Below are 15,950 nucleotides of genomic sequence, written 5' to 3'. Positions count from 1 at the left end.
CTTTCACCCTCGGTTCCCCTGCAGCCCCCGGGCTGGCCCTCAACTGCCTCCTGGTGACTCCAACCTCGCCCTGCACGCCCACCCTGCCCACAGCCCTCTTTGCTTCTCCAGATTCATGTGGGTAAAGTCACCGTCCCCCGTCGCTGTTCCCTTGTGTCCACCACGCCACTCAGCAGCGGTGACACATTTATGGTCTCATTCCCTGGGGGTGCTCCTACCAGGCCATCCACCCCGAGACAGCAGGATCTCATCCACGGTGCCTGGCAGACTACCTGACCCCACTCTGCTCTCTTCTCTCAATTTTTTTCTCAAAATGTCCTACTGTGAGACTGTTTCACATGCTCGACTTGAGTTAGTAGGAAGATTACCAGTGTTTGCCTTGCTTCACCATAAATTATGAAAAACACCCCTTGATTTCTCCTGCATCTTTCTCACAGCTCCTAGCAAAACACTAGGCACTTAAAAATGGCAGAATAATCCCGTGAGCCTGAACACAAACCTCACTTAATGCACGAGAAAAAAAACAAAACAGGTGATTAGATTTGCGTCTGCATGTGCCCCCTGCCACCAAACCAGAAAACGCATGGCCTGTTCCTGCTTGACCTCGGGACAGCGGTGAGATGGAGAGGAAGCAAGAGGACAGGACGCGGTGAAGAGCAGCGGGGACCAATGGTCACCGTGACGAGGCTTCCTCTCCCCCTCTGTCCTCCAACCAAAGTTCCTTCAAGGACCAGTGGTCCTCTGTAGAGCTCAAACCCACTAAAGAGAAGACCTAGTCGGCCACTGGGTCTGGATGTGTCAGAGGGCAAAAGGAGGTCTAACAAGCGTGCAAGTGGGTGCGGGAGACACACTCAGTCATCCTCTGACTCTGGGCAGTCACCATAAATTAATCCCAAATCCAGTCCATTTCACTCTAGCAACTTCCGCCACTGTTGCCTGGTTAGCCGTTATTTGCTATACCCCTCCCAGCAGGAATGGTTATTATTTGACACAGACACAAGTGATGTCACCCACCCATCTGTCCTCAGCAGACATTGCTAATCCATCATATACTCTTTTCAGTGAAGCCCAGATAAAGCCTCAGGATCCCTTAACTGAAAACTGACAGGTTTCATCTGATACTTCACTTCCGGGGGACTGCTAGTTCTTGCCTGTAGTACTGTGTTATCAGACACAGAATGTTCCCTTCCTTTAGGGCAGTTCTCAAGCTTCAGCATGCAGAGGAACCCTCTGCAGAGCTTCTTACTATACAGATTCCTAGGTTCCATTCCCAGAGAGACTAATTCAGGGGTGGGGGGGAGGGAGAGGGGAAGGAACGAATGTGCATTTCCTACCAGCCCCAGGGATGCTGCTGCTCGGAGGACCACCCTTTGAGCAGCCCTGTTCAAGGGCAGCAAATCACAACAGAGTTATAATTAAAGAGCGTTTTCAAGCCCCGACATGTACCCAGAATTGCGCTGCATGCATGGATGGCCAAATGGAGTTTTATTCATGGTGTTCAGGCCCTAGGGAACACCCACATCTGGGGGCAGCTTCCTCTGGGGGTGGGGGGGCGGGGAGAGGGAAGGCGAGGCAGGAACTGCTCTCACAGCACTCCTGCATCTGCGCTCACTGAGGCCACAGCTGACAGCCGGCAGTCATGGGGAGCCAACAGCAGGTGGCCGAGCCCCTGACCAAATCTGCCCATTACTCACAATTTTTGTCCCCTGGGGCTTAGGTGCCCCCATGGCTGGTGTCAGGAGCTGTTTGGCCACGGCCTCCCGCTGGGTTAGGTTCGAGGCGCTCAGGGCCGTGCGGCTACCATCCTCGTTGATGACCATGGAGGCTCCTGGGTGCACACTGGGGCCGTTGATGACCGCCTGCCTCAGTTCCTGAACGTTCCAGGGGGTGACTGGCTGAGGGTAGGTCAGCTTTGTGGCAAACACCTGGAAACAAGGAGTGGATGTGAAAATTCAGGGTGGGCAGAAAGGATACATGGACCCCCAGATCCAACTCAACAGGCTGTGTTACTTTTTCCCTAAGATGCAAAGGTACTCTCTGAGCCAAGAAGGTCGTCCTTCAGCAAGTAAAGCAGCATCCTCCCTGTGTTTTCCACATTTTTGCAGACCCACTCCCTTAAGGAAAGAGATTGGGTCTCCTTTTCTAGCAGAGTCTGCTCGAAGAGAGTAATCTGAGTGTTGCAGTTTATGCAGAATTTTTTTTAACCCATTTAAAAATTTCACCATTTCCTGGTCTGCCAATAACACTCATTTAGTCCCAAAAGACAGAAAATAGCATGGAACGCTAGCTTGAGAGAGACAGCAGATACCCACCCTCAAGTACCATTTTCTCCCGCCAACACTTCCCCCACGCCCCCCCAGCAGCCATCTCTAATTGAAGGTGGCCCATGCCCTGAGCCCAGCCATGCCATTCAAATCTCTTTACTTGCCCTGAGATGAAACTGATTTGGTCTCCTGATACATGAGAAAACTCAGTGCTCCATTTGATACACCGGACCTGCACCACACTCCAAGAAAAATGAATTCCCTGGTTAAGCGAGTTCTGAGCTACTGAATATTAAAACCCTTTGATGCTTCAAAAGGCACATATAAGTACATGAGCAACTCTGAGAAGTCCCAGGTAAAGGAACTTGCTAAATGCTGGCCAGGTCTCAACGTGAGTGGCTCTGTGTGAGAGGCCCTCCCCGCCCCGTGGCCCATTCCACTTCTGCCAATGCACTGACCACTGCCTGACAGAGTGTACATGTACAGACTGTGCCCGACTTAGGATCTTGGGGGCTTTACGATGGTGCAAAAGCAACACGTGTTCAGTAGAAATTGTACTCCCCATTTTGAACTTAGGTCTCTTCCTGGGCTACTGAAACGTTGTATGATACTCTCCTGAAGCAGGGCGGGGCAGCAAGCTGCAGCTGGCAGTCAGCCCCGTGATCACGCGGGTAAATAACCCATACACTCAGAGCCGTCCTGTTGTTCACTTTCGGGACAGTATTCAATAACTTAACAAGGGATATTCAACACTTTATTGAACATTATAAAACAGGCTTTGCATTAGATGATTTTGCCCAACTGTGGGCTAACATAAGTGTTCTGAGCGCATTTAAGGTAGGTTAGACCTAAGCTATGCTGTTCAGTAGGTTAGGTCCGTTAAATGCATTTTCGACCCATGGCATTTTCAGCTTACGATGGGGTTTACAGGGATATAACCCCATCATAAGTTGAGGAAGATCTATACTTGTGTACCTGTTGATGCGTCTCCACTGCTGTAATGTAAGCCTCACAGGGGACATGCTAAGTCTGTCTGGTTCCCTGCTGGGTCTCTAGCTTACTTCCCAGACTTTGCCTCCTCTGCTTCTGTTAACACCTGTCCACAATGCTAGATGAGAAGGGCGTGCCACAAGGAACCAAGAGGCAGTTCACACACTCTGCTCCTCACGGCTATTCTGCGAGGAATACCCCAGGCCACCATGGCCCTGAGGCTTGGGGCAGGCTGGAGATAGGCAGAGGGGGAAATTCAGAGTCCCTCCATTACCAAATGAACCCAGATCCAAGAAAGAGAGGACCTTTGAAGGTGGAAAAAGGAGCAACACTAAAGGTCCCTCCCACAGCCGGGGACCCTGGAGGCACCATGAAGCCAAAGCCAAAAGGGGCAGCCCCTGCCCTCTGTCCAAAGAGAGCAACGAACAGGTCTCCTCCCAGGGCCTCGGACTCAGGAACTTCCCAATGCCTTTCCCTGCCACCTGACCCAGCTTCCAGATGCAAAGACCCCTGGGTTCCCAGGAGGCCATGGGCACCGGACTGGGCGTTCTCTGACTCTTGTCCCCTCCCACAAGAGCCCTTGCCCAGGAAGCCCATGTGTGCCCGAGGGAGGAGGCGGCAGCAGGTGGGAGTCCATCGGAACACCAGTCCTCCCAGGAGAGCGGCAGGGGGACCGTGCGCAAGGAAGTGAGCCTCTCCGCGGAGGGAATTAAACCATCTTCTATTACTGACATCAAGGCCCATTAAGGAGGAAGCCGATTAAGGGGCCGCTGCTAACGAGCACCACAGCTTGACGTGGTGGGGGAGTGAGAAAAGGAGGCTGGCTCCTTGAGGAAACACTAATGGGTGGATGGGGCAAACCGCCTACCCCTGCGGATCTGGGAGGATGGGCGATGCCTGCTCTCTGGGGCTCCTCCGCGGCCTGACTCCTGATGCCGGCAAGTACACGGGACGGAGACACCCCCACCTTCCCTCCCCCTCATCTCTATCATGTATTCAATCTCACTAGGAAGGCTTAAAGATTAGGCCAAGACAGGCAGGAAGAAGCTAGGCAGGAGGGATGTGCACCCTGCCGTCTGCTTCCTGGTGGCCCGGGAGGTGGGTCTTCCTTGTGGGTAGAGGGTATTTGGAGACCAGGCAGGGATTGAGAGCAACGCTACCCCATGGCCTCAGGGTCCCCTCCGAACAGCTCGTCCGGGAAGAGGAAGAGGCTGTCCCCACCCAAGCCACTGCAGTCGGCCACGTGCCTTCTCCCCAGCCCTCCTCGCCACTCCCATCGCCACCTAACAGCACATACCATGGGAATTCCAATTTCATTGGTGTTGATGTACATGTCTGGGCAGATGACTGAGCGGGCTGCATAGTCTACTCGCTTTCCCATCATGTGCTTCCGGAATAAACCATCCTTCTTCTCCAGGATCTTTATGGGGGAAAAAAGTCCACAGAAAGCATTAAAAAAAAAAAAAAAAAATATGTTTATCATTTTCTTCCTTCAAGACAAACATGTTTACTATTTTAACCCCTTTGGCTAGCAATGGGGATCCAACTCACTGCTCACCTGTCTAATGCCAGGGTACTTCTCCATCATTAATTTGTCCATCTCACTATCAAACACAATATTGACGTGGCTCTGAAGGCGAATCCAAATGTTGTAAAGTTTGTCTGTGAGGGACTGGCCTGGAAGTAGACTCAGAAAGGACCGGTCCATAGCGATCGAAGGGTCTTTTTCCTGGCCAAGACACAACCAAGAAAACAGGCGTGATGGAAGAACCTCAAAAAGGCCAGGCCTGGTTCCATTTTTCTTTCTTACTAGAGCTCTGACAAATGATGAGCTCTGGAGTTTGCCTTTATGTCTTTTGAACTTGACAGGTCAGTGGCAAAAGTAGTCCTAAATCTCTCTTGTCCACATGCATCAACAAAACATCAGCCCCACTACCTATTTACCAGCCCGTCTCTTTCTGGGAGTAAAATGAACTCAAATTTCTAAGAAGTCTCCTTCTTTTCCTTTTAAATTGACACACAATTATTATCTCACAGTTTCTGAGAGTCAGAAATCTGGGCACAGCTTAACTGGGTTCTCTGCTTCAGAGTCTCCCCCAGGCCACAATAAAGGAGTCAGCCAGGGCTAGGGTCTCATCTGAAGGTTCAACTTGGGGAGGACCCACTTCTAAGCTGACACGGCTGTTGGCAGGATTCAGTTCCTTGAGGACTACTGGACCAAGGGCGTCAGTTTCTAGTTGGTTGTTGGCCAGAAGCCACCTTCAATTATTTGCTGCATGGGCTTCTCCAACATGGTAGCTTATTCCCTCAAAGTGTGCAGGCCAAGAAGGTAATGGATGTATCTGCTAGCAGCAGCTGAAGTCCCCTGGTATCTAATTCTTAAGGCAACGCTAGAAATTCTTCCCATATCAATACTCTTCTTATGTAGCTCTGTTATCCTGTGAGATAACTGATTCTCATATGGAGTTTCAGCTTTATTTATGGTTTTGAAAAACTTAATCCAAAGCACTCATAAAAATGCAGGTGAAGTAATTTCTTAAAAGGAAAAATGCTTGCCTTATGATTTCCTGTGCCATCAATTAAGATAAAGGCTATGTCAAGTTACTGGCTGATCTCCAGGCCTCAGTGAAATATTTAACCAATCCTTTCAATATTTCTGTCCCTGGCTCTGCCTCTTCCTCTTCTCCCACACCTGCCCAGGTGACAGGCCTTAAGGCAGTAAGCTGCCCTAGAGCACCACCTACTGACACTGTCTGGTCTCAAGGGGCTGGGTACGGCACAGGAGAGAGGCACATGGTCCTTTGTCCCAGGGTGGGTCAGATGAGAGAAGAAAGCTGCCAGCACCGAGAGGAGGGAAAGCGGAGGGTGGGGGAAGACCCAGTAAATGAGGATGTCTTGGAACCCATTAGTGATAAAGTGGGCTTGTCCTCAATCCTGAGGAATAGCAGGGTCTTCACAGTTACAGAGAGGACAGGTCTATTTTCTGTTCTGGCAGAAGGAGCCTCACAGGGAGAGATGGTCACCTACATGATGACAGAGGCCCTGTCAGACTAACTCACTTCTTATGGCGTCACCTGACTCAGGGCCATGTGACTACTTGTGAAATGAGTGAGACCCTGTCTCACCTTGTATATTCTCGGTGCCTGGAGCGGCGCTAGCCCACCCACACAAGGCATTCACAATTCGTGAGAGGGCCGCCATGGGAATGGGATGTTGGGTGCAAGTGTGGGAAGAAACAACACACCCTGTTAATCAGATGGCAGGAGGGCACTGGGACTTCAGGTAGCAAAAGGACCTCAGGAATCAGAGAGGACACTGTTCATTTCTGCAGAGATTTAGCTTTTTCTCTTGGACAAAAGGCTGCCCTACTTTCAAGGGACATCAACGCAAAATCCTTAGCCCTGGTCACTGGAGCCGGCTATCCTAAGGCCTTCCCTCTGAAACTGAACTAGGACCTGCAGATGGCACCTTTCTCTAATACTGAGGATTTTTAAAAGCACATTTGCCCCAGCAGATCAGAAAACTTAAGCAAAACCAAAGAAACCCCAAGCAGAAGGGCCGAGTAATAACCCAGAGCATGGGCGTCCGGGACAGACAGTGGCGCCACCTGGCGACAGGCCTGTCCCAGCAGGGGAAGGGAGCCTGGAAGCCCTGACTACTCAAGGCTGAGACGGTCCTTCCCATTTGCATCCAGAGAGCATCTTAGAGATGGGAAGGATGTCAGTGATCTCAGCAAACTTCCTGAGTGCCTGACTCATCTTTATACCCACCGAGGACCTGGCCCACTGAAGGGGCTCGGGAAATGTCTGCTGAAACAGGAATTCAGCTCCACCGTTTACTGGAGAGGAAGCTGAGGCCCCAAATCTGACAGTCCTATTCTGGGAAATTCCTACAAATGACAACACTGCCTTCCTGACCCCAATGCTGGAGACCTTCCTGAGCCAAAACCAGAGCTGCGTGGCATGGGCTCTGGTACCATAACCCAGGAGGGACATTCTTAGAGCTGAGGGCAGCAGACTGGTCTTTCTAGAGCTGCCAGGGAGAGCAGGTGGCCCAGAACACACCACATATAAAATCCCACCCCAGACCACATGCATTTTATAGTGGAGACAAGACCAAGAAGTTAAAGCAACTCAACCAAGGTCACCCCGGGCGTGATCGCTGGGGCCACGCTCAGACCCATGCTTTCCCCCAGACCTCGCCTGGTCCTCCCAAACCCATGGCTCACACACAGCTGTATAGAACTGCTAACAGGCATCTGCCAGGACCCAGAGCGTAGGGAGTCAGAACTACGACATCAGCTCCAAGGCGGCCCTGACCTCATCTGTGGCGGGTGCTGCCACCTCTCTTGGCAGCTCCTGTTCTTGGGCCATCAAGGCCAGAAGCTTTCGGATCAGAACCACATCCTTCATGACAGCCTGCAGGTTCACAGTCTGGCCGTTGGTGAACATCTGGTCCCCGAGGCGGCTGACAGGGCGATACCTGTAGGAGGACGCATAGCATCAGTGGGTGCTCAGCATGAAGGGCGTGTTCCTCAGCCTCTCACCCACCCCTACTTCACCACCACACTCAGAAAGAAACCCACATTCTTCCTGCGCTCAGGAAGAATGGAAAGGAAAATGTTCCTACCACCTGCCACCTGGGAGTGGAACAGATGCACGACTTCTCAGTGCCCGTGACCCTTCCATCATCCTCTCCCAGAGGTCATTATTCAATTGTTCCAGAAGGCTTTGTCAAGTGAAATAAAGCCAATGAAAGGGCATTACCTTGAGGGTGGCACCACCAAGAAATCCAGAAAGAACATACTGGGATTGAATCTGGACTCCATGCCAACATCTTCCAGTCCCAGAAAAAGGTAATTCAGAAAGAATCCTGTGTTTGAAATAAACCAAAAGGATCATTTAAGTCTATATGTAAGAGCATGGAAGGATGACCACGGAAATTTTACTGAGTGGAAAAAAAAAAATCCCAGAATGTAGGACAATATGTAGAGTAAGATCACATTTGTCTTTATAAAAACTAACGAGCAAAAAAACAGTCTCTGGGTGCTGTGAGCCTACACACAGGGGAGATGATGGGTTTAAAGACGGGTGCTACAGGGATGACAGTGCTTAGCCCAGGGGCTGCGATGGACAAGGATGGGAAACAAAAACTTTCACGTGCTTCTGGTTACGTTCCTGGATCATTAGACTCACGCGCATGCGTGCACACGACACACTTATTACTTTGGTATTTATAAGAAAATGTATTTGAAATAAACAAACAAAAATCAAATCAAAAAATAGTTAGTCTTCTTAAGATGGGTGGGATGGGAGGGTAGGTCCAAGGGGGAGGGGATATATGTACACATATAGCTGTTTCAATTCATTGTACAGCAGAAACTAACACAACATTGTAAAGCAACTATACCCCAACTAAAAAAATAATAAAAACAAAAGGAAACAAAATAAAAAACCCTCCACATAGATGCTACCAAGATCGTCTATGGATCAAAGCTGTGTTCCAAGTGTCTGGTAACCCAAACAAAAGCTACAGAGAGAATGAATCGAACATGTCAGGGCCAACAACACTCATACTAACTTGAGTGCTATCTTTTTTCTGACATCACTTATCCCCTTAGCAAGATTTTCATTTTTAAGTGCTTGTCATTACACAGCAGTTACATTCAGTGTTCCAGAACACACTCTCAGAGGGTGGGTGATATGTGGGCTTTTCTTATAAATTCAAAGACTAATGGAAGACTGTCCTATTTGTAGGGAATTAAAATGTATGAGAATCCTAATGTAATAAAAACAGAGTTCATTTTTTGATTCACAGAAGGAATTCCCATAGAAACCTTAAAAAAAAAACAACTTTATGGGCAGTTAAAATAAAGTGAGTTACACTGAACCTTCGAGACATATGTCAAACTATATTAGGCGATGCCCACCTGCAGCTGTCATTTAATGACCAGGCTCAGTTACAGTAACTGTCAAGTTCATGCCTTCCCCACACTATAAGGCATCAACAACAATGTACCCTGAAGCCTGCCCCAAATCTACTGTTCGATTTCAGGAGAGATCTACAAGAATCACAATTGTGAAAGCATAAAAATAAAAAGGCAGGGTAAATGAGTCCAGGAAAGCAAAGGGCTATTTCTTTAGGCTGGTACAGCACCTTCATTCTTCCAAAGAGCCGTGAGATGTTCTTGAGCGCTGGTGGGTGTCAAGTATCCTCGTTTTCCCATCTGAGCTTCCTCAATTCCTGGAGCCGAAGAGGGGAATCAGAGCACAGTAAGTTAATTACAGGCACTCCCTCCTTAATGGGATTTATCAATTCTCTTCCCCACCCTGCCAAGCCCGCAATCTAACCACAAAAATCAATCTCTAGGACAGCATACTCTCTGCTCTGAATTTTTTCCCCTTTAATCTCATTTCTAAAGTAATGAAAACCATATAACTAGTGTATGAAATCTAAAAAAGTAGAGCCAAAGGGGGAAAAAAAATCACCCACGATTTTATCATGTTAACACGATCACCACCTTTATATATTCTTTTCTGGTCCTTTGGTTTATACAGTTTTAGATCATTATAATCTCAGGTGTGGATTTATTTTGTACTACTTTGTTCATTTAGTGTCATCTTGTGAGCATTTCTGCATGTTGCCCTATAGCTTTTGCCCTCTAGTCTCACCATCATTTTTTTTTTTTTAACCCAGACTGAAACCTAGTCCTTTATCTCTATTTTGTCTATTTTCCCAAGAGATGTCACTGTTCCAGAAAATAACTTAAATATTCTTGGAGTGGAGGTAGTCTCTCTCTTCCTACTGGGATGTCTTCTTGGCTCCTTTCCCAAACTTGGCATTGAGACCGAGACCCAAGAACACAAGCACAGTGCCCACCCACTGCATGGGGCTGATGGGGTTGGCGAAGAGGATAACAGAGGCCAAAATGGTGAAGAACTTTCGAGTTGTGGTGATCATGGAGCAGGTCAGGGGACCAAAATACACAACTGTCATGAAGATGAAGCTCTGGCCCAGGGCACTAGTCAGGCCAATCACCATCATCTTTAATGGCTGCATGATATCCCTCGGAGAGGATGTTTCCCGAGTGACTGAACCACACTGCGATAGTTGGATATCTGAGTTGATCCCAATCTTTTTACTACTATAAGTTACACTGTGATAAATAGCTTTATGCACATGGCTTTTACCAGAAAGCTTCACAGCAGAATTATGGATAAATGAGGATGAATATTTTTATGGGTAAACGTATATTCAATTTCTTCTTACAAATACCTTGCTGGTGCGTAAGAAGTAGTTTCATTTTGGTCTCTCAGATTAAGCAAGATCACTCTGGGATAATGTTTATCAGCTATACCCAGAGTAAGACAGAAAAATCACACTTGGGGCTGCCATTCAGGAGGTGTGGCCCCAAGCACTGAGATGATTAACAAAGATAAGTAAGTAATGTGACAGTCTAGGTTCAAAACTATCAACTTCTTTTGGAATACATTCACTGAAATTAAATATTGCTTGGGAATTCCCTGGAGGTCCAGTGGTTAGGACTCCGCACCCTCACTGCTGAGGGCCCAGGTTCGATCCCTGGTCAGGGAACTAAGATCCCACAACCTGCACAGGGTGGCCAAAAAAATTTTTTTTAATTGCTCAGTATTCTTTTTTTATGTACTTATCAGGGCAGGAACTGTGACTTGTCTGTGTTCCTAACACCTAACAGTATCTAGGACCCAGCAGATACTAAATCTTCACTGGCTTGAATACACATGTTCGAAATATCGTAAGATAATCTATATTTTAAAAACCCTACTCTTCTGCTTTTTTCCACGTTTGTAAAATCCAGCTTCATTCCACCTCCAATTCTCTACTTGGTTTATTTACCAACTGCAGAAGACACGTCACTGAAAGTTTTTAGAGAAATCTGTAACTTGGAGAACAATTAACAGATGTACCATAATTTAATTACTCTCTATTAACAGGCACTGAAGTTATTTCCAATTTTAAACGACTTAATACTGTGGGCATGCCTAATTCTTAGGATAAAATCATTAAAGTGGAATTGCTAGGTCAAGAGTTTACACGTCTAAAATTTTGATTCCTATAAAAGCAAAACATTTCAACCAATTAATGCAACTGAAGGAAATGTGGGGAATGCAATGAAGAGAGGCTCTGACCTTCAGGGATAAACCACATAGAAAGCTATGTGCGTTCAGTGGAGAGAAAAGACCCCATTAACCTAAAGAACCATTTTGCAGGCACTTTTTTTTTTTTTTTTTTAAAGATTATGAATGTTTATTTTTTTATTTTATTTTTTTGCTGTACGCGGGCCTCTCACTGTTGTGGCCCCTCCCGTTGCGGAGCACAGGCTCCGGACGCGCAGGCTCAGCGGCCATGGCTCACGGGCCCAGCCGCTCCGCGGCATGTGGGATTTTCCCAGACCGGGGCATGAACCTGCATCCCCTGCATCGGCAGGCGGACTCTCAACCACTGCGCCACCAGGGAAGCCCTTGCGGGCACTTCTGGAAAGAACCCCGCTCTTACTAAACCGGCTTGATGAGCTGAGGAAGATGAGCTGCATCTGGCAGTGCTCTCCAGCTCCTAACCCAGAGCTGCCAGCGCAGGAAGTGACCCCACCAGTTTAGGCACAGACTAAAGCAGACTGGGGCTGTTCACTCACTGGGTTGGAGTCAGAAGAGACCTGTGGGATGCCACCTCCTCACATGGACCGCACCCTTCCTAACGGGACACTTTTGCAGCCTGCAAAAAATGAAATCTGCCTCGATGGGACCTCAGAACGGCCCTAATGTGTGTTTCGTTTAGCTCTAAGAGCTGCCATGTCAAAAACAAATGTCGGGAAGTCAAATAACTTGGGGAAGACAAGATCACAGCGGGTGGAGTACCCGGCTTTAAGAATTCTCATTTGAAAATGCTATCATCTTGGGGCTTGAGGAACACTCTGGAGTGAACGTGAATTTCACAAGCTTATGGCGCCCCTCATGGGATCACCAGTGCGTGGGGATCACTGAGGCACAGGCCTTGCTGCTTGGCCCCCTTCGATACCAGGAACGTGGCCAGACCCCTGTCCTAATGCTCACCTGCCTCCACATCACCTCCCCCTGGAGTTACTGACCTGCATCACCCACAGCCTCCCCCAAGAGCAGAGGCCACAAGGTCAGGTCTCCACTTTGGCACTGGACTCGGCCAGAGGCCGGGTCCTGGACACGAGGCTGAGTGCCCAACAGGTAAATGTCTGCTAAATACTAAAAACCCAATCCAAAAACTATCGAAGACTATGGCTGACTTGTTTCTAATGCACAGAATTTTGGGTGGCACCATCATATTCTCATAGCTGCAGTGAAGATTACTTCAAAGAATGGATTTGACAAAGGCTACCTAACTTTTAGATATTTGCCCCAAAGAAACAGGTATCCTCTAGATTTCTGACCATCTTTGTTCTCAATCTATGAACATTTTCTAAGGTGCCCTAAGGGCTAGAGCAGCAGTTTCCAACCTTAAAAATTATTTTAAGGGCTATATATAGTGTAGAAAAATCCACCCTCGTGGTTGTTTACGGTTAACCATTAAACAGGCTTTCTAAATGCATTGTGGTATATTGGATTGGATCCTGGAACATAAAAAGGGCATTACTGGATAAACTGGTGAAATTCAAATAAAGTCTGTAGTTCAGTTAATAGTGTACCAATGTTAATTTCTTAGTTTTGACAAATGCACCATGGTCATCTAAGATGTTACGTTAGGGCAAACTGAGTAAAGAGTACACAGTAACTCTCTGTACCATGTCTGCAACCCTTCTATACGTCTAAAATTAGTCTAAAGTAGAAGGTTTATTTAAAAAGTAATAATAGGGCTTCCCTGGTGGCGCAGTGGTTGAGAGTCCACCTGCCGATGCAGGGGACACGGATTCGTGCCCCGGTCCGGGAAGATCCCACATGCTGCGGAGCAGCTGGGCCCGTGAGCCATGGCCGCTGGGCCTGCGCGTCCGGAGCCTGTGCTTCGCAACGGGAGAGGCCACAACAGTGAGAGGCCCGCGTACCGCAAAAAAAAAAAAAAAAAAAAAAAAAAAAAAAAAAAAAGTAATAATAAACACATTTGCTATTGCTATGGTCTCAATGTTTGTATTCCCTCAAGTTTCATGTGTTGAAATCCTAACCCCCCAGATGGTGGTGTGTTAGGAGGTCGGACCTTTGGGAGGTGATTAGGTCATGAAGGTGGAACTCTCGTGACTGGGACTGGTGCCCTTATGAAAAGACCCCAACAGAGCTCCCTTGCCTCTTTCCACCATGTGAGGTTACAGGAAGTAGCTGGCTGTCATTGAGGAAGTGGGCCCTCACCAGACACCGAATGTGCCAGCACCACAACTCTGGACTTCCCAGCCTCCAGAACTGTGAGAAATACATGTCTGTTGTTTATAAACACCACTTGGTTTATGGTACTTTTGTTACAGCGGCCCAAAAGGGTAAGGCAGTTACCTACTCCAGGCCTTGCCATAGTCCTCAATGCAAAAGACAGATTATGCAACTCCAGGAAGAGAACTTACTTCCTTGCCTATTCTGTGTTCTTGAACTCTGGAATAAGGTTTAGAAACAATGTGCTACAGACTTTTGCACAGGAAATTTCCTCAACTCTGGGCAAGAAGTGCTGTCGCTGCCACTACATAGAGTTGGAAACCCAAGGTCCAAGAAGCGACCTTCTCTAAGCCCCTCAGAATAAGCAGCAGAGTGAGGTGTCCATCACAGGTGATGCTTTTCCCGCCCTGGCACATTGACTGTATAACAAAAAACAAATGGTCAATATCTACAGAGCACGTAAGACATAGCAGGCACTGGTCTCAGTACTTCAAATGGAACACCTTATTTAACCTTCACTTCAAAAGAAAAAACAAAAAGCATCTTTAAACAAACTTACAACTACAAAAATGAAAAAGCAGGAGTACCAAGTCTCTCAAGTTTCTTCCCAGGTACCCCCAAGGGCAGAGCAGAGCTACTCCAGGGATCTGACAGGACAGTCAGAAGCAGCCTGTAGGAGGCGTTAACATTCTTTGGCTGCTCACAGCTTTTCTTTAAAATTCACCTACATTTTACTTCAAAATAAATCCACACTTGTTTGACAACAAAATGGTGTGAAATATTTGCCAGGTAAATTTCTTAACTTCTTCCTCAAAAATCTTTCAGAAAACCAACCACCTGTGGCAAGAGGTACGTCATTCAGCCTGTGAGGAGCTGCCTCGCCCTGCAGCCCAGCCGTCAGTTCTGCGCGAGAGGCCAGGGCTGGGAGCTCGCCAGGATGCCCACTGGCCCTAGAGCCTGGACACCTACCATCTGCTGGTCCACCACAAACGCGCAGCTGAGAAACACGTGGTGTGGAGGACCAGGGATCCCCAAGGCTCGGGACACGTCTGATGGTCACACGTGAAAGACATGCCGAGGGCCTCCTGGGGCCCGGCCTGCTTACCCTGGGGCTCAGTGTCCTTCTGGTCAGCTTTCCTGTGCACCATGGCCGGATACGTGATTGTCAGTTTGCTGTTGTGCTCCTTTCGGACAACTGACCGCCCGGTTCTAGACATGAGGACAGTTTTGAGGAGAGAAAAAAAACCAAACAATGTGAAATCTAAAATACGACACAAATGAACGTATCTGTGAAACAGAAGCAGACTCACAGATATAGAGAACAGGCTTGTGGTTGCCAAGGGGAATGGCAGGCGGGGGAGGGAAGGATGGGAAGTTTGGGATTAGCAGATGCAAACTATTATGTATAGGATGGGTAAACAGCACAGGGAACTATATTCAATAACCTGTGATAAACCGTAATGGAAAAAATATGGAAAGGAATATATATAACTTAATCACTTTGCTATACAGCAGAAGTTTATAACACATTGTAAATCAACTATACTTTAATAAAATTTAAAACAACAGAGGGGAAGGTACTCACTTGCAGTGGGGACATCGCTTAGCAGTCATATGTGCCTTCCAGAAGAAAGCAATAAGTTTGCTTCTGCTCTCACAGACATTTTTTACCTTTTAAAAAAAAGCAAGGAAACTCAGAGTGCCATTCTGAAGACAATCCAGTAGGTATTCATTTTGTGGTTTTCACCTTTTTTTGAAAAACCAGAGGAAGCCACCCCTTTCTTAAAATTTCCCACAGAACCCTAATATAGCCAAACGCTACCAATCACTGAGCGACTTCTTTCCTTAAGTTTCCTCATTCATAATATGGGAATGAGAATAATAACAACCTTACCAAGCTGTTACTAAGATAAAGACATCATGAATGCAGTGGTGGGGGGGCTTGGAATACAGCAAGGATCAATAAATGCTACTTTAATTTAAAACAAACCTGGACTTCCCTGGTGACACAGTGGTTGGGAATCTGCCTGCCAGTGCAGGGGACACAGGTTTGAGCCCTGGTCCGGGAGGATCCCACATGCTGCGGAGCAACTAAGCCCGTGCGCCACAACTGCTGAGCCTGCGCTCTAGAGCCCGCGTGCCTGGAGCCCATGCTCCGCAGCAGGAGAAGCCACCGCAATGAGAAGCCCACGCACCGCAACGAAGAGTGGCCCTCACTCGCCGCAACTGGAGGGGGCCCACGTGCAGCGACGAAGACCCAACACAGCCAAAAGTAAAAAATAAATAAATTAAAAATAAATAAATAAAACAAACCTCTCTGGGGACTTCCCTGGTG

General features: G+C 47.7%; 1 protein-coding gene and 1 non-coding gene across 2 annotated transcripts in view; one reads left to right on the top strand and one right to left on the bottom strand.

Annotated features, from left to right (window-relative positions):
• Window positions 1-15,950, bottom strand: part of POLR1A (RNA polymerase I subunit A) — a 75,712-nt gene that overhangs the window by 48,780 nt on the left and 10,982 nt on the right. The window contains exons 5-12 of the mRNA XM_029232224.1: window positions 15,201-15,286; window positions 14,721-14,824; window positions 9,411-9,497; window positions 8,021-8,126; window positions 7,574-7,736; window positions 4,813-4,983; window positions 4,552-4,674; window positions 1,695-1,925 (exon numbers count right to left, since the gene is read on the bottom strand). Coding sequence (XP_029088057.1) covers window positions 1,695-1,925; window positions 4,552-4,674; window positions 4,813-4,983; window positions 7,574-7,736; window positions 8,021-8,126; window positions 9,411-9,497; window positions 14,721-14,824; window positions 15,201-15,286 — 1,071 coding nt within the window. The remainder of the gene's footprint in view (window positions 1-1,694; window positions 1,926-4,551; window positions 4,675-4,812; window positions 4,984-7,573; window positions 7,737-8,020; window positions 8,127-9,410; window positions 9,498-14,720; window positions 14,825-15,200; window positions 15,287-15,950) is intronic.
• TRNAE-CUC lies at window positions 10,775-10,847 on the top strand. Its single transcript has one exon. It is a non-coding gene; the product is annotated as a tRNA-Glu (tRNA).

The sequence above is a fragment of the Monodon monoceros genome, unplaced genomic scaffold, assembly GCF_005190385.1.
Source record: "Monodon monoceros isolate NGI ecotype Baffin Bay Population unplaced genomic scaffold, NGI_Narwhal_1 Super_Scaffold_19, whole genome shotgun sequence".
Classification (NCBI taxonomy): domain Eukaryota; kingdom Metazoa; phylum Chordata; class Mammalia; order Artiodactyla; family Monodontidae; genus Monodon; species Monodon monoceros.
Note: the sequence above shows the minus strand (reverse complement) of the source record. Positions and strands in the feature narration are given on the sequence as shown.